The 23,464-nt window shown below is 67.3% G+C and overlaps 3 protein-coding genes across 7 annotated transcripts; all 3 read right to left on the reverse strand.

Annotated features, from left to right (window-relative positions):
• Positions 1–293: 293 nt before the first annotated feature.
• LOC121084780 (cytochrome P450 11B, mitochondrial-like) lies at positions 294–10,205 on the reverse strand. The gene is given in 12 exon segments (XM_040586688.1): positions 294–407; positions 692–883; positions 1,226–1,304; positions 1,782–1,876; positions 1,878–1,967; positions 2,456–2,560; positions 2,562–2,611; positions 3,055–3,258; positions 3,641–3,840; positions 4,543–4,698; positions 5,201–5,363; positions 10,085–10,205. Coding segments are annotated over 12 exon segments (1,569 nt in total).
• On the reverse strand, positions 7,682–14,224 carry SCRT1 (scratch family transcriptional repressor 1). 2 transcript variants are annotated; one of them, XM_040588833.1, is made up of 2 exons: positions 13,595–14,224; positions 7,682–12,083 (listed from the first exon to the last, which is right to left on the reverse strand). In XM_040588833.1, exons 1-2 carry the CDS (start codon positions 13,704–13,706, stop codon positions 11,356–11,358), a joined length of 840 nt encoding a protein of 279 aa, XP_040444767.1. In that variant the 5' UTR covers positions 13,707–14,224; the 3' UTR covers positions 7,682–11,355. The 2 variants fall into 2 exon arrangements, with proteins under 2 accessions (XP_040444767.1, XP_040444768.1); XM_040588834.1 differs by having other exon boundaries at positions 7,682–12,080; positions 13,595–14,223.
• Positions 14,225–18,419: 4,195 nt separating this feature from the next.
• Positions 18,420–23,397, reverse strand: FBXL6 (F-box and leucine rich repeat protein 6). 4 transcript variants are annotated; one of them, XM_040588663.1, is made up of 10 exons: positions 23,096–23,397; positions 22,594–22,922; positions 22,373–22,507; positions 22,239–22,286; positions 21,550–21,682; positions 20,775–20,882; positions 20,578–20,691; positions 19,950–20,172; positions 18,858–19,089; positions 18,420–18,772 (listed from the first exon to the last, which is right to left on the reverse strand). In XM_040588663.1, the coding sequence occupies exons 1-10, from the start codon at positions 23,297–23,299 to the stop codon at positions 18,541–18,543; spliced, it is 1,758 nt and encodes a 585-aa protein (XP_040444597.1). In that variant the 5' UTR covers positions 23,300–23,397; the 3' UTR covers positions 18,420–18,540. The 4 variants fall into 4 exon arrangements, with proteins under 4 accessions (XP_040444597.1, XP_040444596.1, XP_040444599.1 ...); XM_040588662.1 differs by having other exon boundaries at positions 20,775–20,885; positions 23,096–23,395; XM_040588665.1 differs by having other exon boundaries at positions 20,775–20,885; positions 22,239–22,302; positions 23,096–23,129.
• Between the last annotated feature and the right edge of the window lie 67 nt (positions 23,398–23,464).

The raw sequence follows: 23,464 nt of genomic DNA on the forward strand, positions 1-23,464 counted from the left end.
AGCCCCCTCCGTTTTTGGCCCCTGTCCCATCCCACTACTGTTTGGGGGACCCTGTCCCACCTGTTCCCCACTGATGGAGCCAGCACAGTGCCTGAAAGAAGACTTTATTGCAGGTCTGGGGTCTCCTGTCTGCTCTGCTCCCCTGGGGCAGCTCATTTGCATGTGATTTGCATGCCATCTCCCACCACGCTTCAGGGACCATGGGGTCCTGCCCCAGAGCCCCATCCCCACAGCTCTTCCCACTGTGTTCCCTGCATGGGGGGACACTGGGGGGGGATGCTGGGGTTGAGGGCTCAGTCGAGGGTCCGGAAGGTGAGCAGGGGCGACTTCTCGGGCATGAGGATGAAGCGGAAGACGGTGCGGATATCCTCAGTGGACACTGCCTCGATGGTGAAGTTGTGCAAGACCTGGTGGGAACCAAGACTTTGGGTCAAGCCAAGATGTTGAGTCAAGACAAGATGTTGGGTCAAGATAAGACACTGAGTCAAGCCAAGATGTCATTGGGTCAAGCCAAGGTGCTGGGTCAAGACAAGATTTTGGGTCGAGCCAAGATGTCATTGGGTCAAGACAAGACGTTGGGTCAAGCCGAGACATTGTTGGGTCAAGCCCAGACATTGGGTCAACCCAACCCAACCACAGGGCACCCCGGCACCCCCAGCCACGGGGTGGGTGCATGCTGGTCACCACTCACGTGTATGAGGAAAAGCATCATCTCAGCCTCAGCGAGGCGGCGGCCGATGCACTGGCGGGCACCGAAGCCGAAGGCCAACGCCTTGAAGCTGGAGGCGTCCTTGCTGAGCCAGCGGGAGGGGTCGTAGCGCTCGGGGTTGGGGAAGACAGACGGGCTGCGACCCATGGAGTACAGGGCCACCTGGCATAACGTCTGCGGCGGGGGGCTCAGTGCCAGATCACTATGAACCTCCCCTGTGCCCCCCAGTATCCCCCAGTGCCCCCCAGTCACTGTCCAGTCCCCACCCTCCCAGTTCTCCCAGTATCCAGCCTCCCAGTGCCCCCCAGTCCTACTCCAGTCGCCAGCGCACTCAACCCCCGTGCCACCAGAACCGCCCCCCCCAGTCCCCAGCCCCCAAGTGCCCCCATCTCCATCCCCCTAGTATCTCCCAGTGCTTCCCAGTGACCCACAGATCCCCCCCAGTACCCCCAGTGCCCCAGTACCCAGCCTCCCAGCGCCCCCCATCCCCCCCCGCACCCCCTGCCCCACGCTCACCCCTGCTGGCACGCGGTAGTTGTGGAGCACCACGTCCTTGGCCGGGTAGCGCTGCACCGTGATGCCCACCGGGTACAGCCTGCGGGGGGGATTGGTGGGGTCTCCAAGGGGTGACACACACATCCCCAGGCAGCCCCAGGAACCCCAGTGCCCCCTGTAACCCACAGCCGGGGTGGCAGACCCACGACCCAGCACCCCCCAGCCCCCCAGTGCCCCCCAGCCCCTCAGTGCCCCCCTGTCCCCAGCAACCCCCAGTCCCCCCAGTGCTCCCCAGTGTCACCAAGTCCCCCCTCCAGTCCTCAGACCCCCAGTATCCCCCAGTGCCCCCACCATGACCCACAGTTCCCTCCCAGTCTTCAATCACCAGTCCCCAGCCCCCGCCTCAGTCCTCCCAAGTCCCCATCCCCCCCAGTATCCCCCAGTGCCCCTGTGACCCCCAGTCCCTCTCAGTCCCCATCCTGCCACTTCCCCCCAGTTCCCCCCCAGTGCCCCCAGTTCCCAGGCTCCCCAGTACCTCCCAGTTCCCCCCAGCGCCCCCAGTGCCCCCCGGACCCACCGCAGGGTCTCCTTGATGGCAGCACGAAGCAGCGGGAGCCCGGCCAGGAGCGCGGGCAGATGCTGGGGCCCCCCCCGGGGCCCCCCCTGGGGCTCCCCCCGCCGCCCGCAGCTCTGCCCGCAGCGCCTGCTGCACCCCCGGGTTCCGGCCCAGCTCGAACAGCGTCAGCAGCAGTGGCGTCGCCGTCTGGGGGGGCACTCACTGAGACCCCCGCGACCCCCCTGAGACCCCCCCGGGACACCCACTGAGCCCCCTCAGGACACAGCCGGGACACTCCACTGACACTCCCCGGGTCCCCTCTAAGCCCCCGGGACCCCCCCCCTGAGCCCCCCGGGACCCCCCTGCTGACAGCCCCTGGATCCCCTCTGAGCCCCCAAAACCCTCCATCAGAGCCCTGCTCTGACCCCCCCGGCACCTCCCCACTCACCCATCAGGCCCCCCTGACTGACACCCCGGGACCTCCACCCTGCCCCATGCCCCCCACCCTGACCCTCCCATGCTCCTCCTCTCACTGACCCCCCTGTGCCCCCCCCCCACACACACCCAGGACTCCCCCCACTGACCCTCCCGTACCCTCCCCAGCCCCCCACCCCCCAGGACTCCCCCCAGGTGACCCCTTATCCCCAGATCAGGAGCACCCCCAGCCCCCCTGTCACACCCCCCTTGGCACCCACGGTGTCTACGCCGCCAGCGGTGAACTCGGTGACATTGGCCTTGATGGAGTCGAGGGGCAGCTGGCCCTGCAGCAGCAGCTCGGCCATGATCCCCCCGTACCCCCCCAGCCCCCCCCAGACAGAACTCCCGGTAGATGCGCTGGATGTTCTCGTCAGCTGCCAGGGAGAGGGGGCACCACCTTAGGCAGAGGGGGGCACCCAGACCCCCACCCTGCTCCTGCACCCATTGTACATGAAGTCTTGCAGTGGGGGCACCCCAGTAGCCCCCCTCAACGTGTGTGGGGTCCTGCAGGGTGGGGGGAACCCAGGTAACCCCCCCCACACTCCTGTACCCACCATGCCTGGGGAGCCGGGTGGGGGGGGCAAGAGATAGGGGCCCTCAGGGTGGGGGTCCCACAGGGTAGGGGTTCTCAGGGTGGGGGGTCCCACAGGGTGGGGGTTCTCAGGGTGGGGAGTCCCACAGGGTAAGGGAGTACTGCAGGGCGGGGGTCCCCCAGAGAGGGGCTGTGCTGCAGAGTGGAGGGGTGTCCCTGCAGAGTAGGGTGTTCCCGCAGGGTGGGAGTTTCCTCGGGAGGGGTGAGGGCCCCCCCGGCACCCACCGTGCTGGAAGATGGTGTCCCAGGCCTGCAGGTGCTCCTGCCAGAGGCGGGGGTGCAGGCAGCGCAGCAGCAGCGGGGGCACGAAGAGCAGTGGCAGGGTGGTCCGCAGCATCGTCTCCAGAGCCCCCAGGAAGCGTTGGGCCCCTCCTGCCGCCTCCCCCCCCAGCAGACCCAGCCGCTCCCCGTACAGCGCGTAGGTGCTGGCTGCGCCCAAAGTGGGGGACACCTACTCAGCACCCCAGTTTCTGGGTTGGGGGGTCCCCTTGGCACCCCATCCCCTGGGTGGGGATCCCCATTATCAATCACACCCCTCAGTCCCTGGGTCCTGAGTGGGAGGTCCTGGGTGGGGGTCCCACTGTAACCCCCCGCCCTGTCCTGTTGCATGCCCCACTCAGCCCCTGGGGTCCTGGGTGTGCGGTCCCCATGTCTCCCCTCTCATCCCCTGGGATCCCCACTATCATCACCCCACCCCACCCCTTGGGCCCGGGGTGGGTGTGTCCCCCCAGTTCCACACCATCCCCTGGCATCCCAGGTCGGGGGTCCTGGGTGAGGGTCCCCCTGCCCACCCCCCACCCCCCCCCCGCACCCACCAGGGTGAAGCGGAAGAGGAGGGGGTGGATGTCGAGGGTGAGGGCACGCCCGGGGCTCTCCTGCACGCGGCGCCGCATGGCGGTGGCAAAGTCACGGGCAACGGCATCAAGGAGCGGCAGGAACTTCTGGGTGCCAGCTGGGCTCAGCACCTCCCGGTTCAGCGCCAGCCGGTCCGAGCGCCAGGCCTGCCCGTTCCTGTCCACGGCTGGGGTCAGGCAGCCTGCTCACACTGCCCACGCTGCCTGCCCTACCTGCGCCGCCTGCACTGGCTGCCCCGCCTGCCCTGCACTGCCTTGCCTGCCCTGCCTGTGTTGCCCTGCCTGCCCTGCCTATGCACCTGCGCTGTCTGCACTGCCTATGATGCCTGCACCACCTGCCCTGGTTGTGCTGCCTGCACCGCTTGCACTGCCTGTGCTGCATGCATTGCTGTGCTGACCTGTCTGCTCTGCCTTTGCTGCCTGCACAGCTTGCACTGCCTGCCCAGCCTTTGCTGCCTGCACTGCCTATGCTGTCTGCGCTGCCTGCGCTGCTTGCATTGCCTGTGCTGCCTGTAGTCTGTCCTGCCTGCACTGCCTGCACTGCTTGCCCTGCCTTTGCTGCTTGAGGTGCGTGTGCTTCCTGCACTACCTGTGGTGCCTGCCCTGCATATGTTGCCTGTGCTGCCTGTGCTGCCTGTGCTGCCTGTACTGCCTACGCTACCCCAAGGCCCTGGCATGTCCCAGGGCACCCACCTGCACCCCACAGTGCATCCCAGCCATGCCCACCCCTACACCCCAGCTCTGCCCATCATGTGCCCCCGTCCTTCCCCCCAGCTTGTCCCACACTGCGCTCCTCCCCAGCCCAGAGTGCCTCCCCTGCCCCCTCCCAGGGTGCCCCCCCCGACCCACTGACACTCACAGCAGGAAGACGCCACACTTGTGGTTGCGCAGGCGGCGGTGGGCGCTCCAGGCCTCGATGCCCATCCGCCGTGGGAAGAGCCCCTCTGCCCAGAAGAGCTGGGCCGCATCCCGTGGGAGCAGCACATTGACGCAGTCATAGGTGCCCACCCGCTCCCTGCCAGGGCACCTGCATCAGCTGGGACCACCCACCCCGGGGGGGGATGCCCCCCGGGGGTCCCCAGGATGGGGCAAGGTCAATGAGGAGCACCCAGCCAAGGGGTTCTGTCAACATGGGGAGTGCTGGGACACTCTGGGATGGGACCGGGTCAACAGGGACCACCCAACTGAGGGGGTCCTGGCACGCTGGAGTGATGTGACATCTCAGAATGGGACTGTGTCAACAAAGGCCACCCAGCCAAGGGGCTGTGTCAGCTTGGGGGTGCAGGGAACACCCTGAGATGGGATGGGGTCAATTGGGATCACCCACCTGAGGGGTCCTGTCAACCTGGGGGTGCTGGGACACTCCAGCATGGGACAGGCTCAACTGGGACCACCCAACTAAGGGGTCTTGCCAACCTGGAGGTGCTGGGACACCCTGGGATGGGATGGGGTCAAGAGGGACCACCCAACCGAGGCACCCTGGCACCCTGGGGTGCTGGGATGGGGGAACCCCCTACCTGTAGATGGGCCCGAGGCGCTGGAAGCTGCCCTCCATGTGGTAGTGGAAGTCCTGGAAGCCATCGCTGCGCCAGGCGCGGTAGAGGTTGAGCCACTGGTTGCGGCCATCACGGGGAATGGCCTCATAGGGTTGCACGGCCCTGGGGACCCCCCCAGCCCCCCCTGAGCACAGTGCCCGCTGGCCCCCCCTGGCCCCACAGCCAGCTCCGGGCTCTCATCCTCCTGTGCCTGGATCCAGCCCCACGCCGCTGCCGCCTCCCCCTTATATCCCCAAGGCCAAGGTCGTCCCCGACGTGGTGGGGGCCCCCCTGACGCTCGCCCCTGGATGACATGTGGGGCCCGTGGATCCCCCCGAGACACAGAGGACCCCCTGAGTGCCCCTTGCTGAGCTGTGCACCCATCCCTGCACAGCCTGATCCAGCCCCACAGCACCCAGCCCCACAGCACGCTGCAGCACCCAGCCCCACACATGCAGCCCCACAGCACCCAGCCCTACAGTGCCCAGCCCCACACATCCAGTGGTGCAGCATCCCACAGCACCCACCCCCACAGCACCCCACAGCACCCAGCCCCACATATCCTGATGCAGCACCCCACAGTGCTCCACAGCACCCAGCCCCACACATTCAGCCCTAGCACCCCACAGCACCCAGCCCTACAGCCCCTGACTCCAGTACCCCACAAGGACAGGGTGGGTGCTGATATGGGGCAGCCCCATGGAGGACTTGGGAAGTGTCGGCACTTCCCTCCCATCCTGTGCTCAGCGGCCATGCTGGGGCTAAAAATACCCGCGGGGGCAGCGGGGGCAAGGTCCTGCTGCTATTTGTGGGGCGGCACGGCCATGACGGGGGGCCAGGGAGGGGGGACCCCGGGGGGGGCACCCCTGCCCATGGTGTGAGGCGCCCCGTGATGAGGATGTGGGAGAGGCTGTAGGCATCGGCTGTGGGGCTGGCCATGGGGTTGGGGTGGTCCCAGGACAGGTGCCTCACGGGATGTGGAGTGTGGGGCAAGGGCTGCATCGGTACGGGGTTCATACAGCCCCACACCCTGCCCCCCCATGCTGCACCCCAGCCCCACACCTGCACCCCAGCCCTACACCTGCACCCCTATCCTTCACCCCAGTCCTGCACCCTGCACCCCACAATCCTGCCCCCCACCCAGCATCCCACACCCTGCATCCTGGCCCCAAAGCCCAGCCCCACATCCCAGCACCCCACATGCCAGCCCCCACCAGCCCTCATCTTCCTGTCCTTGTCCTTCCCCTCCAGCCCTCACCTGCTGGTCTCTGTCCTCTGGGCTTCCTCTTCCCTCAACTGGGAGGACCTCCTCTTCAGGTCCTCATCCTCCTCATCCTCAGGCCTTCATCCTCTGGTCCTCGTCCTTATCCTCCACCTTCTGACATCTTTGCCCTTATTTGTGGGTCCTCATCCTCCAGTCCTCATCACCTTCCTCCTCATCCTCCGATCCTCAACACCCTTCTCATCCTCTGGTCTTCATCCTTTGGTCTTAATCCCCAGTTCTTTGTCCTATATTCCTCACCCTTATCCTCTGGTCTTTGTCCTCCGGTCATCATCACCCTCATTGTCATCTCCAGATCCTCATCCTATAGTCTTCATCCTCTGATCTTCATCCTCATCCTCATGTCCTTGTCCTCCAGTCTTCATCTCCCTGTTCATGCTCAGGTCCCCATCCTCTTGTCTTCATCACCCTCATCATCATCTCCAGATCCTTGTCATCTGGTCCTTGTCCCTCCACCTCACCCTCATACTCAGATGCTTGTCCTCTGGTCCTCAACACCCTCCTCATCCTCAGGTCCTTTTCCTCCATGCCCCAGCCTCATCCTTTGGTCTTTGTCCTCTGGGCCTTACACTTGTCCTCCTGTCCTCATCCTCACCCCAGCCCCATGGCCCCAGACATCTCCCTCCAGCCTCGTGCTCTGACCCCCACCCATGGGTCATCTTCCTCATCCCTGGCCTCTGCTCCTTGTCCCCATCCCCATGTCCCCCCCTCCCCGTCCCCACAGCTGCATCATGGACGGGCCTTCCCCAGCAACCCGCCCAGCCCTGCAACCCACAGCACCCTGACCCCATCACCCAGTCCCCACCCCCTCCCCAGCCCCTCAACTCCCTACCCATCACCCCACACCACAAGGGGAGCCAAAGGTGGTGGTGGGGGGAGAATCCTTGGTGTGGGGGATCTGTGGACCAGGGTGTCCAGTGGGGCCCGAGTGTCCCATGGGGCCAGGTGTTCCCCTGGGGTGGGGGATCCCATGGGATCTGTGGGTCCCCATTGGGTGGGGGATCTGTGGGGCAAAGGGATCCATGAGGCAGGGGAGTTCCCAGGGGATCTGTGGGGCTCTGTGGATCTGTGGGGTTGGGGAAGTCCCATGGCGTGGGGGTCCCATGGGGCGGGAGGATCCCATGGGCCCTGTGGGTCACCGTGGGGCGGCACGGAAGGAGAGACACAGACCTGGGTGCAGGTTTTCCCTTTTTTTTTTTATTGTGAAGTGCGGAGCGGCCGGTGCCTTTTGTGCTTTTTCCTGGAACATCGTTCAAATCCTCAAAAAATTCCCCGGGAAAAGTCGCGGGGAAGGCGGTGGGGTCTTTACAGCTCGTAAAAAGTCGTGGAAATCTCCACACGTATGTACAAGGCTGCTCCAGCGCCGGCCCCGAGTACAAAACAGAGGTCGAAGCTCTACGGTCCTGCTACCTGAATTTGGGGGGTTTGGGGAGGGGAGATGGGGAGGCCGGGACCCCTCCTGCTGCTGCTGTCACCCCGGCCGGGTGGCGGGATCCCGCTGCCAGGCCTGCCCGCCGCGGGGTGGGTGCCCACCGGCCTGGGACGGGGCGACAGCAGCGGCAGTGGCAGGGCCCAGGGGGTGCTAAGGGTGAGGAGGGGTGTGAGGGTGGGGCCCGCGGCGGGGCCGGGGGTGCGGTGGGTGCTGTGGTTGCGGTGCGTGTGGCGTGTGTGGTGCCAGTGGTGTGTGCAGTCTCTGCAGTGTCTGCAGCGTGTGCAGCACATGCAGTGTTTGCAGTGTCTGCAGCATGTGCAGTGGGTGCAGCGCATGCAGTAGTTGCAGCGTCTGCAGTGTGTGCAGTACACGTGGTATATGCAGTGTGTGTGGTGTGTGCAGCATCTGCAGTGTGTGCGGTGCATGCAGTATTTGCAGTGTGTGCAGGATCTGCAGTGTTTGCAGCATGTGCGCTGTTTGCAGTTTGCAGTATTTGCAGAGTGCACGGTGTCTGCCCTGTGTGCAGCGTTAGCAGTGTGTGCAGTGTTTGCAGTGTTTACAGTATGTGCAGTGTTTGCAGCACCTGCGGTGCACGCAGTATTTGCAATGTGTGCAGCAGTGTTTGCAGCATGCGCAGTGTCTGCACTGTTTGCAGCTCGCAGCATTTGCCATGCGCACAGTGTTCGTCCTGTGTGCAGTGTCTGCAGCGTGTGCAGCATCTGCAGCATGTGCAGTGTTTGCGGTGCATGCAGCATTTGCAGCATGTGCAGCACTTATAGTATTTGCAGTGTGCACAGTGTGTGCAGCACCTGCAGTAATTGCAGCGTTTGCAGCATGCGCAGTGTGTGCAGAGCATGTGGTGTGTGTGGCGTGCGCAGCATTTGCAGCGTGTTTGCAGGGGCAAGTGTCACAGGCGTGCTGCCCTCACGGGGCATGCAGCGAGCGTGCGTAGCGTGCATTGCATGTGTGCTGGGCATGCATTGCATATGCCGCATGACCGCAGCGCACTGGCCGTAGTTCCCACGCAACACCTACGCCACGCGCCAGCTGGACGCGCTGCATGCACACACATGTGCCCAGAGCGCCTGCAATGCTCGCACACGTGGCGCCCACCAAGCCAGCAGCCTGCATGCTGCATGCGTGCACGCATGTGCGAGGCGTGTGCGAGTGCCGGCGGGTCCCGGGGAGGCGGCGAGGCCTAGGGGGGGGCAGGCGGGCAGTGCATATGGGGGGGGCTAGCGCTACTCTGGCATCATCCCTGATATTCGTCGCTATTAAGAATATTGGATTAAAATGTACCTGATTCCTCGTTAATACTATTTCTCTTAAAAATACCATGCACGACGTTAATTATTGCTCTATAGGTTCAGTACCGGACTCCTACGGAGAGATATTGCCCTCGGAGAGACTATCTACAGTTTGGCAAATCAAGAAATAGATCATTCGGCTCCAAAAGCGTCAAAAATTGGCATAGATTTAAATACTTGTGGGTTTTTTGTTTTTTTTGTTGTTTTTTTTTTTTTTTTGCATGCAGAGTCCCCGGGGGGGGGAGGGGGGGGAGGGGAATGGGGGGGGGGCGACTAGGAGCCCCTCCCCCTCCAGCCCCCTCCCCTCCCCCCGCCTCCCTTCAGTCCCTCCCAAAAGTGACAAGACTTTGGCATCGTGGGGGGGGAGGAGGGGGATGGGGAGGGGGGGGGGAAGGGGCCCGCGGGGGGGCCCGCTCCAAAACCGGGTGGGGCGGAGGAGAGGGGAGATGGAGCGGGGGGAGGGGCCCGGCGGGGCCGGGTTGTGCTCTCGGGGAAGGGCGCCCCCCGGCGGGGGAGGCGGGGCAGCCCCTCAGAAGGAGGAATCTAGGGGAGGGGGGCAGCCCCCGGGGAAAGAAGGGCGCCCCCCAGCGGGGAGAGTAGGGGCTCCCCCTCTCGAGTTGGGGGGGCCGGGGGATTTGGGAGAGTCCCCGGAGAGGGGAAGGGGCGCAGGGATGGGGGACCCGGGGGTGAGACCGCCCGGGTGCCCGGAGGGGTACCCGTGCACAGACTAGGGGTACCCGGGGGGGGCAGTACCCTGCAAGGGGGGGTACCCAGGGGGGGTACCCGTGCAAGGATGGGGGTACCCGGGTGGGTCCCCTGCGAGTACGGGGGTCCTAGGGGGGTACCTGGGGTGGGGATACCCTGCACGTCCGGGGGTCCCCGGGGGGGGTACCCGTGAGCAGGTAGGGGGTACCCAGAGTCAGGGTACCCGTGCAAGGTCGGTGTGCCCAGGGTGAGGGTGGCCATGCGGGGTGGGGGTGGGGGGGGTGGTACCCGAAAGGGGGTATCCAGCAAAGTTGGGGTGCCCAGGGTGAGGGTAGCCATGCAGGGGGGTACGGGGGGGGTACCCTGCAAGGTTGGGGGTATCTGGGGCAAGGGAGGGGTGCCGGGGTACCCCCAGGCATCGCTGTGCCATGTGTTGGGGGGGGAAGCTTATTGCCGGGGGTGGACACCCCTGCGAGGGAGGTGGGGCCACCCTGGTCTTGGAGTACAGCACACGGCTGGGGCACCCACGCAAGGGGGGGGTGACCCCTGGGTTGGGGTACGGCACAAAGCCGGGGTACCCGTGCAAAGATGGGGGCATCACCCCTGTCTTGGGGTGCAGCCCAGAGCTGGGGGGGTCACCCCAATCTTGAGGTGCAGCCCAGAGCTAAAGCACCCATGCAAAGAAGGGGGGGGGTGACCCCGGGGTGGGGTTAGGGTGCAGGGCTGGGTCACCCATGCAAAGGGGGGGGTCAACCTGATCTTGGGGTACGGCACATGGCCGGGGTACCCATGCAAAGGGGGGGCCCTGGACTGAGCTATGGCATGAGGCTGGGGTATCCGTGCATGGGAGGGGGGCCACCCTGACCTTGGGGTGCACCATAGGACCCAGGCACCCATGCAAGAAGGGGGGGTCACCCTAATCTTGGGGTGCACTACAAGGCTGGGGCACCCATGCAAGAAGGGGGGGTATCACCCTGATCTTGGGGTGCAGCGCAGAGCTGGGGCACCCATGCAAGGATGGGGGGGTGTCACCCTGATCTTGGGGTGCACTACAAGGCTGGGGCACCCATGCAAAAAGGAGGAGGGTCACCTGGCTGGGGCACCCATGCAAAGAAAGGGAGGGGGTATCACCCTGATCTCGGGGTCCACCCCAGGATTGGGACACCCGTGCAAGGAAGGTGGGGGGTGTCCCTTTGATCTTGGGGTGCACCCCAAGCTGAGGGCACCCATGCAAGTCTGGGGGCGTGGGGGGGGGTGTGTGTCACCCTGGGCATGCTCCCCATGCCCGGGTGCAGCCAACAGACCCAGGGCCACCCCAAGTACGCAGGGAGAGGTGGGTAGGGGGGGAGCTGCGTGCGAGCGCACCGATGGCAGGGAAGAAATTATTTTTGGGGGGTGGGTGGGCACCCCATCAGGCGTGGAGGGGGCTGAGGGGGGGTCCGGCTCCCTTGAAGCAGGCGGACTCATAGTGCTTGTTGAGATAGGACTTGAGGGCGAAGGTCTTGCTGCAGCGCTTGCACTTGAAGTGCTTGAAGGCGGAGTGGGTCTGCATGTGGGCGCGCAGGTTGGAGCGGTCGGCGAAGGCCTTGCCGCAGTGGGCGCAGCCGAAGGGTTTCTCCCCGGTGTGCGACCGCATGTGACCCTGCAGCAACCAGGGTCGGCTGAAGGCTTTCCCGCACACCTCGCATTTGTGTTTGAGGTCGTGGGTCAACAGATGCATGGCCATGGCTGGCATGGAGACATAGACCTTGCCGCAGGTGGGACATTTCTTGGCCATCTTGCTGTCCAGGCTGCGGTGGGTTTGTTTGTGCCGGCTGAGGTTGGAGGAGGTGGCATAGGTTTTGCCGCACTCCCCACAGGTATGGCGTTGCAGGTTCCGCGTCCCGCTCACCGCTTTACGGCGTGACCTCCCGTCGGTGATGAAGAAAGCATCGACGGCGTAGCCTTCGCTCACTGCCGCGTCGCCATTGATGTAACCCCCCGCCATTCCCGAGTGGGGGCTGTCGGGCGGCTCCGAGTCCCCCGCCCCGTAGTCCCCCCGGGTGCCGGGGTAGATGGCATCCGGCGACGGCACCTTGAGCGCAGCCTCGCCGTCCCCCTCGTACACCGACGGCGCCATGTACTCACTGATGTACCCTGCTGGTGGCGGTGGGGTGGGCAGGGGGAGCAGGCAGGAACGGGGCAGGGACAGAGAGGGGAGACCCATTCAGCGACACCCCAGCAGGCAGCCGTGGCACCCTGTGCCCCAGTACCACCTGCACCCCTGCCCCTACCCCTGCCTACCCCTCCTGACCTGCCTACCCCTGCTGTGGCCCTTTCCCTGCCTCCTGCCCTCACTCCTGCCTCTGCATTGCCCACCCCCGCCCCGGATGCCCCCCCTACCCCCAACCCTGCCTGCCTCCAGCCCTGCCTGCAGCCCCCAGCTCTGGCCCTGCCTCTGGCCCTGTCCCCTGCCCTGATCACAGCCCCCTGACCCTGTCCCTTCTCCTGTCCCTGTCCCCGGGCCCGCCCACAGCCCCCTGACCCTGTCCCTACCCCAGTCACTGCTCCTGCCCCTGCCTGCAGTTCCCGGCCCTGTCCCTGCCTCCATTCCCGTCCCTTCCTGTGGCCCTCTGCCCTGTCCCTGTCCCTGCCTGCAGCCCCGTCCTTGCCCCTGTCCCTACCCTTGTCCCTGCCCGCAGCCCCTGTCCCTGCCTCCATCCCTGTCCCTGCCCCGTCCCTGCCTGTGGTCCCTGCCTCCATCCCTCTCCTTGCCTGCAGCCCTCTGCCGCTGTCCCCATCCCTGCCCGCAGCCCCCTGTCCTGCCCCTGTCCCTGCCCGCAGCCCCCTGCCGCTGTCCCTGTCCCTGCCCGCAGCCCCCGTCCCTGTCCCTTCCCTTGTCCCCATCCCTGCCCCTGCCTGCAGCCCCCAGCCTTGTCCCTGCCCTTGTCCCTGCCCGTAGCTCCTTCCTCATCCCTGCCTGTAGTCCCTGGCTCTGTCCCTTCCCTTGTCCCTGTCCCTGCCCGCAGCCCCCGGTCCCTGCCTCCATCCCGGTCCCTGCCTGCAGCCGCTCTCTCTGTCCCTTCCCTTGTCCCTGTCCCCATCATCCCCGTCCCCATCCCTTGTCCTCGTTATCCCCATCCCTGTCCCCATCCCTTGTGCCCATCCTCATCCCCGTCCCCATCCTCATCCCTTGTACCCTTGGCGGCCCCGTCCCCGCCCGCTGCTCCCGGCCCTGTTCAAGGTCAGCTGGGCGGGTCGGGCCGGACCGGGCCGGGCCCCTCTGCGGCGGTTCGGTGCCGGTTACGCAACGCGCCGCAGCCGCCGCCGCACCGGGCCCGGCCGGGGCCGCCCGCGGGGCCGCGCTCCGCACAAAGGCCGGGCCGAGCCGGGCGCTGCGGGGCCGCGGCCGCGGGGGGCTCCGTGCCGCCGCTTGCCCTTGAACTTGGCTCCGGCAGACAAAAGGCAGCGCCGGGGACGGGTCGGCCCGGCCGGGTCCGCGCGGCCCTGTTCGGCCCGGCTCAGTTCTGCTCTCGGTTCGGCCCGGTCCGGTTCGGCTCCGCTCGGCCCGGTGCGGCTCTGCCGGTCCCCGCTCGGCCCGGCCCGGCGCGGCGGGCGGCGCGGCGGAATGCGGTGGGCCCCGGTTCCCCCGCGGCGGCGGCGGTATTTACCCTTGTCGTGTAACCGGGAGCCGAAATCCGCCCGGGTCCTGCCGTACGGGGCGTCGAGGCCGGCGGGGAAGTCATCGATCTTCACCTTCTTCACCAGGAACGACCTGGGCATGGTTCCTCCCGGGGCCCGGGCCCGGCCCCGCCGCCACAAAGGGCCCCCCCCGGTGGGGGTTGGGGGGGGGTGGGTGGCGGGGGGGCGGCGGGTGTTGAACCGAGCCTACGGCTTTGTGCGGCGGGCGCGGCCGCCCAGCTCCGGTCCGGAGCCGCCCGCAGCCACCGCCGCCGTCGCCGTCTCCGTCTCTGCGAGGCCGCGCCCGGCGGCGCCCGGAGCGCTGGGCACCGGCGCAGCCCCGCCGCGATGGGGCATGGACCGGCGGGGCGGGCGGCGGGAGCTCCCGGGGCAGCGGGCGGGGGCGCGGGCGGGCGGGGAGGCGCAGCCCCGCGGCGGCGGCTCAGCACCGCGGACAGCTCCGGCTCCGCCGCGGCGGCTCAGCACCGCGGACAGCGCCCCGCGCCGCGCCGCTCAGCACCGCGGGCAGCGCCCGGCTGGCGCCGCGGGTTCAGCACCGCGGACAGCGCCCGGGGCCGCCGCGGGCCGGGGCCGCCGCTGCGATCGCGGCGCCGTGTGAGCGCGGCCCGGCCGGCACCGGCGCTTATAACGGGGGGCGGCGGGGCCCGGCGGCGGGCACGGGCAGCGGGGGGCGGGCAGAGCCGGGGGGCGGCGCCTGCGGGGGGGAGGGACCCCCGCGGGGGGGAGGGGCCAGCGGGGAGCGGGGGGGCGGGGAATCCCAGGGGAGAGAGGGGAAATCCCGGGAAATCCCCGGGAATGCGGAGGGGAACAGGGTGGGGTGGGCATGGGAACCTGGAGAGAATGGGATGGGGATGGGATGGGAATGAGATTGGGATTGGGATGGGATGGGAACCTGAAGAGAAGGATTGGGATGGGAATAGAACGGGAAGGGATGGGATGGAATGGGATGGTGATTGGGATGGGATGGGATGGGATGGGATGGGGGTGTGAAGGATGGGATGAGGATGTGAATGACGGTATGGCTGTGGGATTGGATGGGAATGGGATGGTGATAAGACAGATGGGATGGGGATGGATGGGATGAGGATCAGATGGGATCAATGGAGATGGAATGGGATGGATCAGGTTGGAAAGGGATAGGGTGGAGATGGGGATGGGGATGCTATAGAGATGGGGTGGGATGGGGATAGGTAATCGTGAATGGATGGAGATGAATGGGATGGCATGGGCATGGGTTGGAAAAGGGGTGGAGATGGGGATGGCATGTGGTGGGATGGGAATGGGATGGGGATGGGATTGGAATGGAATGGGGATGGTATGGGATAGGATGGGTACGGGACAGGGATCCGGAGGGGATGGGGTGGGGTGCGGATGGATTGGATGGGATGGGGAAGGGATGGGAATCAAGAACAGATGGCGTGGGGATGGGGATGAGATGGTGATCTGCAGTGGATTGGATGGTGATGGGAGTGGATGAGGATGATGGGATGGGATGGAGAGGGGATAGGATGGGATGGAGATGGGATGGGGATGGGAACTGGACAGGGTTTGGGATGGGACTGGTGATGGGATGGTATCAAGGTGGGATGGGAATGTGATGATGATGGGATGGGATTGTATAAGTATGGGAATGGAATGGGATGGGGATGTGATGGGAATGGAGTGGGGATGGAGATGGGATGTAATTGGATGAGAATGAGAATGGGATGGGGTGCAATGGGGATGAAATGGAAATGGGGAGTGGATGGGGATGGGATTGGAATGGGATGGGATGGGAGTGAGATGGGATAGAGATAGGATGGGATAGGAATAGAGTTGCCATGGAGGTGGGGATAGAACAGCTTTGGAATGGGAATTATTAGGATGGGGTTAGGGTTGGGTTGGGATGGGATGCAAATGGGGGTGGGGATGGGATTGGATGGGGATGGGAACATGTATGGAATGGTGAAAGGATGGGATTGGATGAGGATAGGATGGGGTTGCAATGGGATGGGGATGGGTATAGGTTGTGGATGGGAATGGGTTTAAGATAGGGATGGGATAGGGCTGGAATGGGATGGGGTGGAATGGGATAGGATAGGAATAGGAACAGCATGGGGTGGGATGTGATAGGATGGGGATGGGGGCAGCATAGGGACTGGGTTGAATGTGATTGAAGAGGATGGGGTTAGGATGAGGATGGCATGGGGATTGGATGTGATGGCACAAGATGGGGTGGGAATGGGATGTGATGAGGCTGGGAATTGGATGGGATGGATGTGATGGAGATGGGATATGATGGGATGGGGATAGGATGGTGATGGGATGAGGATGGGATGGAATAGGGATTTGATGGGGATGGAGTTATGATGGGATAGGGATCAGGATGGGTTTGGGATGTGAATGGGATGGATATAGGGTGGGATGGGGTGGGGCTGGGGCGCACATGAGCATGCACAGTGGTGTGTGCGGGTAGGTGAACAGGGACAGGGGGGTGGGCGAGCGCAATCACACAGCAGTGCTGGGTGTGAGCACGCTTGGGGGGGCATACATGTGTGTGCCGCCCGGGGTGGGACGTGCGTGTGAACATGTGGCGGGCATGAGTGTGCAGTGGGGCACATGACCGCACACAGGGAGCTGCCCCCATTGTGGGCATCAGCGCTCATGGGCTGTGGGGCTGTGCAGGGCAGTGTGTGCACTCACCTGTACAAGGGGCGTGTGGCGGGGGGAGACCCTGGCTGGGGCCATTGCAGGCAGGGGCACACGTGTGCATGCAGACATGCGTGTACACAGAAGCCAACACACAGAGAAGGAGACACACACGTGTGCAACACGCACATCATGGTTTCATCACATGTGTGGAGGCAGAGGTGGGCACACAGATGCACACACACCAACACATGCATGTGCATGCAGACACGGGCATGCAGGCACATGCGTATGCATGAGAGACACACATGAGCATGCATAAGGGGACACATACACAGGTGCAAACATGCCTGCACATGCAACCACACACGCAGCCCCACACGCCGTACATGCAGCCACACATGTGCCTGCACATACACCCCCACGCAGGCACATGGCCACACACATGTGTGCGTGCACGCACATGCAGCCCAGGGCTGGGGGCAGGTGGGGGCTCAGGTGAGCCCTTCCCCCACCCGGAGGCTGCTGGCCCCTCCCTCGTCTCCCTGACAATCGTGCTGTGGGCAATCGCAGCACCTCATTAGCATCTCATTAGCATCTCATTAACTGTCCCGGCCAGGCGGGGGGTGATCCGTGGTGGGGTATGGGGTGCAAGGGGCATGCGGTGCTGGGGTTGGCCCCTTGGGAGCTGAGGTTGCCCTTCAGGCCAAGTGGTTGTCCCATGGGTGCTGAGGTTGCCCAACTGGGTGCTGAGGTTGCCTCTCCAAGCACTGAGGTTGCCCAAGTGAGTGCTGAGGTTGCCCCACTGGGCACTGATGATACCTGCCAGGCCCAGTGGCTGCCCCATGGGGTGCTGAGGTTGCCTCACAGATGCTGAGGTTGCCCACCAGGCCCAGTGGTTGTCGCATGGATGCTGAGGTTGCCTTATGGATGCTGAGGTTGTCCAACTGGGCACTGATGTTGCCTCTCCAAGCACTGAGGTTGCCCAACCAGATGCTAAGGTTGCCCCACTGGGCACTGATGATGCCCGCCAGGCCCAGTGGCTGCCCCATGGGGTGCTGTGGTTGCCTCTCCAAGCACTGAGGTTGCCTGACCGGGTGCTGTGTTTGCCCCATTGGGCACTGAGGTTGCCCTCCAGGCCCTGTGGCTGTACCATGGGTGCTGACATAGCCCATGGGGGCGCTGAGGTTGCCCCCTCCCGGGACTAAACTTGCCCGGCTGGCTGCTGGGGTTGCCCGAGGGGGATGGGGTTGCCCCCCCCAAGGGTTGACGGTGGTGTTTGGTTGGTGCTGAGGTTGCCCAGCCGGGTGCTGAGGTTGCCCCGCAGGGCGCAGGGGTTGCCCGGGTGCAGCTCGGGGTGGGGGAGGTTGGGGGGGGAGGCTGGGGAGGGGGTGCCGGGGGCGGGGCTAATTAACATCTTAATGAGCGGGGCCCGGGTGGGGGCAGCAGCTGGGCCGGGCCCGTCTCATTACAGGGCGAGGGGGGGTGGGGGGCCCTCATTAAGGGTCATCAATATGCAAATGACGGCGGCTGCTGCCAGTGGGTGACAAATGGCCCCACGTGGCGCGACCCCACGTCCCCGGGGCCCCCCCCCCCCTCGCGGGGGGAGGGGACACAACCCCCCTCCCCCCATGGGGGTCCCGCGGGGGGAGGGTCCCCGGGACGCAGCTGGGGGGGGTGGGGAGCCCATCAGAGCACCCTGCCCCTCCCCCCCGGGCCGGCTGCGCCCACCGGCCGCCCCTCCCCCAGCCCTGCCCCCCCCCCCCATGGGGCTGGGAGTGTTGGGGGGGTCGTGGGGGTGGATCAGGAGCCACCATGGGGCTGGGGCATGCCGTGGGGGCATGCCGTGGGGCTGGTGGTCACCGTGGTGTGGGTGTGGGGCAGGGCGTGGGGTGCAGAGCCTTGCCGTGGGGCAGGGTGTGGACACAGCGGGGGACACGGCACAAAGGGGGCACAGAGAGGGGCCCGTCCTGCGCCCCACGGCTGGGGGGGGGGGGGGGGGGGAGGACCCCCGTGACCCCCCATGGCCCAGCCCCACAGCTGCCCCACGGCAGCGGGTGCCAGGTCTGGGGGTGCTGCATCGGGCGGCCATAGGTGCTGTGCCACCCACGGGAGCATCAGCGGGGGAGTCTGGGACACACACACAAGTGACACCAGGAGCCGCAGTGCCAGGGAGCCCTTTATTGCCCGGCCCCGGGTGAGACCCCCCAAACTCGGGGGTGGGGGACACGCCGATGGGGGGTAGGGGGTGCAGTATGGCCCTGCCACTGGGGGGTCCCGGCTCCCCCTAGGCCTGCTGGGGCAGCGGCTGGCCGAGAGGGTCCTCGCCGGGGGGCTGGTCCGGGGGGAGCTGGTCCGGGGGAGGCTGGTCCAGGGGGGTCTCGCTGTGGCCACCCAGCAGCTGCAGGCAGTGGCGCACCTCGGGGACCCCACGGTGGGCTCGCTTGGTGCCACGGGGCAGGCAGCGGCACGCCGCCAGGTTGAGGAAGGCCAAGTGTGGGCAGGCGGGCAGCAGGGAGCTGGGGGGGGACATGTCAGCCCATGGGGACAGCCACAGGGGTGGGGGGGACGGGGGGGGTCCCCCTGGCTGTGCTTGCTGCTGACCTGAGGGCGCCTGCAGTGACCTTGGTGCCGGCCAGGTTGAGGGAGCGCAGGGGGGAGCCAGGGCCAAATGCAGCCAGCGCCCGTGCCAGGTCCTGCTCGCTGAAGCTGCGCCCGGCCAGGTCCAGCTCCCGCAGGCTCCGGTGCCACCGCCACGCCAGCCCGGCACTGCCCTCGGTGACACGGGGCAGCTGTTCCACGCCGCAGGGCAGCCCCAGGTACAGCTGCTCCAGATCTGCTGGCAGAGACCATGGTTGGCACAGCACAGCGCAGCTGACACTGCTGTGGCCAAGCACCGTGGTACAGCCAACATGGTGTGGCACGGCATGGCACTGCGCAGTCACCGTGGCACAGCATGGGGTGGCACACCATTGCCACCATGGTGTGACCCAGTGTGGCACCATATTGCCATCATGGCATGGCACAGCCAACATGGTGTGGTGCAGCAAACCACAGCCGGCACAGCCCAGATGCCACAGCCCATCACTGCCACCGTGGTGTGACCCAGCATGGTGCAGCATTGCCAGCACAGCACAGCATGGTGTGGTATGGCCTGTGCAGCATGGCACGGCCCAGCATGGCACACGGTATTGCTGTTGTGGCATGGCACAGCATGGCACGCCCAGCGTGGCCAAGAGCCACAGCCCATTGTTGCCACCATGATGTTACCAAATATAGCACAGCATTGCCATCATGGCACGGTGTGGGCAACACTGCATGGCATGGCGCCACATGGCCAACGTGGCAAGGCCCAGTATGGCACCATGCTGCCACCACAGCATGGCACAGTACAGCATGGCACACCCAGCATGGCCAAGATGCCACAGCCCATCATGGCCACCATGGCGTGACCCAGCATGGCAAGGTCCAGTATGGCGCTGTAGCACCATCATGGCACAGCCCAGTACAGCACTGTAGCACCACCACAGCACGACACAGTGTGACAGCCCTTTCTGCCGTGAGCAGTGTGGCACAGCATGGCATGGCCAGCATGGCACAGCACATCATGGCACAACACAGCACGGCACAGCACAGCATGGCACGGCACGGCACGGAATAGCACAGGCCGTGGGCACGGCAGCGTTGGGGTCTCACCGGGGCAGGGCAGCTGCAGCAGCGCCTGGGGAGTGACGCGGGTGCAGCCACGCAGGTCGAGCAGGCGCAGGTGGCCGGAGGCGCACAGCACCCGGCCCAGCACCTCGTCACTCACGCCGGTGCCGCCAGTGCCCGCCAGGCTCAGCTCCTCCAGCCGGGGGAAGCCGGGGCCGAGGCGGCGGCGCTGGCGCGGGGCCCAGCTCAGGTTCAGCAGCCGCAGCACCTGGGGGGCAGGGGGGGCAGGGGTGTCAGGGGGGGGCCGGGGGCGTGGGGGCGGTGTTGGGGCGCAGAGGGTTTGGGGGGCAGCAGGGAGGGCGGGGTGTCGGGGGGTCCAGGAAGGTCGGGGGGGCAGGGGGTGGTGGGGGTGGTGGGTGGGGTGCAGGGGGGGCTGGGGGGGGGGGCAGTGGGAGTCGGGGGGGACTGGGGGGGTGTCGGGTGAGGCTGAGGAGTGTTAGGGGGGGCAGAGAGGGCATGGGGTGTCATGGGGGGGTGTCGGGAGGGGCAAGGGGTCAGGGGGGCTGGGGGTGGCAGGGGGGCAAGCAGGGGTACCGGGATGTGGGTGGAGGTACCTGGAGGTGCAGGCAGGGGTGGGGGCAGGGGTGGGAGTACCAGGGTGGGGGCGGGGTACCTGGAGGTGCGGACACGCCACCTGCAGCTCCTCGACCGGCAGGGGCAGGGGGGGGCCGGTGCCCCCCAGGGCCGTGTCCAGCTCCAGCAGCCGCAGCTCGGGGCAGCAGCCGCCCTGGGGGTGCCGGGGGGTCACGGGGGTCCCCGCGGGGCGGGGGCAGGGGGGAGCAGGGGGGCGGGGAGGGGGTCCCCACTCACCGCCAGCATGGCCAGTATGGTGCCCAGGCGGGGGGCGCAGCTCAGCAGCAGCTGCTGCAGACGGGGGCCGGTGGCCCCCAGGAACCCCCCCACGGCCGAGGGCTCCACCTGCTGCACCGGGCACGACCCCACGGGTGACACCCCCACGGGTGACATCCCACGGGTGACACCCCCTCCCACACAGGTGACCCTCCACCATGGGTGACACCCCCTCCCCCACTGGGGGCCACACCTTTCCAACAGTGACCTGCCCCACAAGTGACCCCCTCTCCCACGGGTGTCCCCAGCCCCCCCACGGGTCACCTTCCCCCACGGATGACACCCCCCCCAAAAGCGATCCCCCCTCCCACGGGTGTCCCCTGTCCCCCCACGGGTGACCCCCCCACGGGTGACATCCCCCACGAGCAAACCCCCCCTCCTACGGATGTCCCTGACTTCCCCACGGGTCACCCCCCCGATGGGTGCCATCCCTTTCCCACTGGTGATCCCAGCCCCCCACGTGGTGGCTGTGAGCGCCTCCTTCCCAGCCCCCCCATAACGCCCTGCCCCCTCCCACGGGTGTCCACGCGCCCTTCACGGGACACCTCCTCCCACTCCCACTTGGCCATCACCCCCCCCCCCAGCAGTCCACGATCCCCACGGGTCTCGGTGCCCAGGGTGCCCCCCCCCGTGTCCGTGACCCTCCCCCGGGGGTTCCCCCCAGGATACCCATGCCCCCCCCAAGGGGTTCCCTCCCCCCCCCCCGTGTCCCTGCCCCCCCTGTCCCCGCCCCCACCTGGCAGTGGCACAGCTGCAGGCGCTGCAGGCGGGGGCAGCGGAGGGGCAGCTGGGCCAGGGGGGGGGCCGGGACCCCCCTACAGCGGCGCAGGCAGAGCGAGGCCAGCAGGGGGCAGTGCTGTCCCCAGCGCCTGCGGGTGGGCGGGGCTTGGGGGGCTGGGTGGTCCGGGGGTCCCGGTCCACCCGGGGTGCAGGAGACTGGGGGGGGTCCCTGGGGGGGAGCTCTGGGATGGGACGGGGTCCCTGGGGTCCCTGGGGGGGAGATGGGGGGGGTCCCTGGGGACAGAAGATGGGGGGACGCTGGGGGGTAGTGAAAGGGGGAGGGGGGGTGGGGGGGACCCGGGGGCGGGTGTCCGGGGGTGAAGGTCTCTCCGGGGTGCAGCAGACTTGGGGGCAGCGCTGGGATGGGAGGGGGTCTCTGGGGGTTCCCTAGGGGGAGGGTGTGTCTGGGAAGGGGGGTGTCCCTGGGGACAGGAGATGGGGGTAACGCTGGGGGGGGGGGGGGGGGGCTTTGGGGAGGGGCCTCGGGGCAGCAGGGGGGGTGGGGCCTAGCCAGCACCCCACGGTGAAATCGCCCCGCCCCGAATCCCGGGCAGCCCCACATATGTGGGGCAGAACCCCCTGAGCAGAGGTGGTTCCCCCAGGTGTGGGTCAACCTCCCCATGTGTGGGTCACCCCCGTCGTCACCTCCAGCACGGCGCCCACGTGGCCGCCCCAGTCGCAGAGCTCGAACTCCTGCAGGAGGCAGAACCTGGGCGGGGGGGTGCCGGGGCCCGGGGGGGGCCCGGGGAGTGCCGGGGGTGCTGGGGGGTGTTACCCACCTGTTGGCCGCCAGGCGGCGCAGCGCGCCCAGGTCCCGGCCGGGGCTGTGGGGCCCGCGCCCCCCCAGCGAGACCCTCCGCCAGAGGCGGGGCTGGGCGGCGGCGCGGCCCCACAGCCGGCACACGCGGGCCGCCCTGGGGGGCACAGGGCGTCAGGGGGGCGACCCCGCCCCACACGTGTGAGGCAGCCCCCCAAGTGTCCCCTCTCCCACTCCGCCCACCTGCAGAGGAAGGGGACGGCCCCCTCCTGCTCCACCGCCGCCTGGAAGATGCGGCCGAGGATCTCGGGGGGCAGCCGGGACCCCCAGGCGCTCTGCGGCCCCGACCCCCCCCCCGTCGCCCACGGCCCCCCCCCGACCCCCCGCCGCCCCCCGCCTCCCGCCGCCGCGGGAGGCGGGGGGCGGCGGGGGGTCGGGTGGGGCGCGGGGCGGCCCCGCCCCCCGGCAGCACGAGGAGGATGTCGTCCGGCGTCTCGTGCACGAGGAAGGCGGGGGGGGCGGGGCAGCTGCGGCGGCGGCGGCGGCGGCGGGGGGGGGCGGCGGCGGCGGGTCTAGGGGGAGAGGGGGGCTGGGCTGAGGGGGAGCCGGGCCGGGCCCGCGGCCGAGCCCCGCCGGTGGGGGAGGGGAGGCCCCGTTGCCCCGCCCCCCCTGCCGGGGCGGTGTCGGGGGGGGCCGGGGCGGGGGGAGGGGCGCGGTGGGGGAGGGGGCCGGTGCCGCCACTCACCTGCCGCCGGCCGCCATCTTGGAGGAGGAGGGGCGGGGGCGGGGCCAGCGCTGGGACCGTGTCCCGCCTCCGAGAACCCCGGCCACGCCCCGTGGGGGCGGGGCTGTACGCCCGCAGGCCCCGCCCTCCGACCTTGCCCTTCCCCCGCCCCGCCCCCCGGATGACCTTGGCCACGGCCGGCCCGGCCACGCCCTCTCTGCCCATTCCCGCAGAGTGGCCAATCCGATCGCGAGGCGGGGTGGGTCGCTCCGCCCCTCCCCTCGGTGCTCACCAATGGAGCACCGCCCTGAAGGAGGCGTGGCAGTTCCGGTGCCCGCCCTGCCCCGCAACCAATGGGAGCGCGGTCCGTGCGCGGCGGTGGGAGTGCGG

This window comes from Falco naumanni, chromosome 3 (assembly GCF_017639655.2).
Source record: "Falco naumanni isolate bFalNau1 chromosome 3, bFalNau1.pat, whole genome shotgun sequence".
Classification (NCBI taxonomy): domain Eukaryota; kingdom Metazoa; phylum Chordata; class Aves; order Falconiformes; family Falconidae; genus Falco; species Falco naumanni.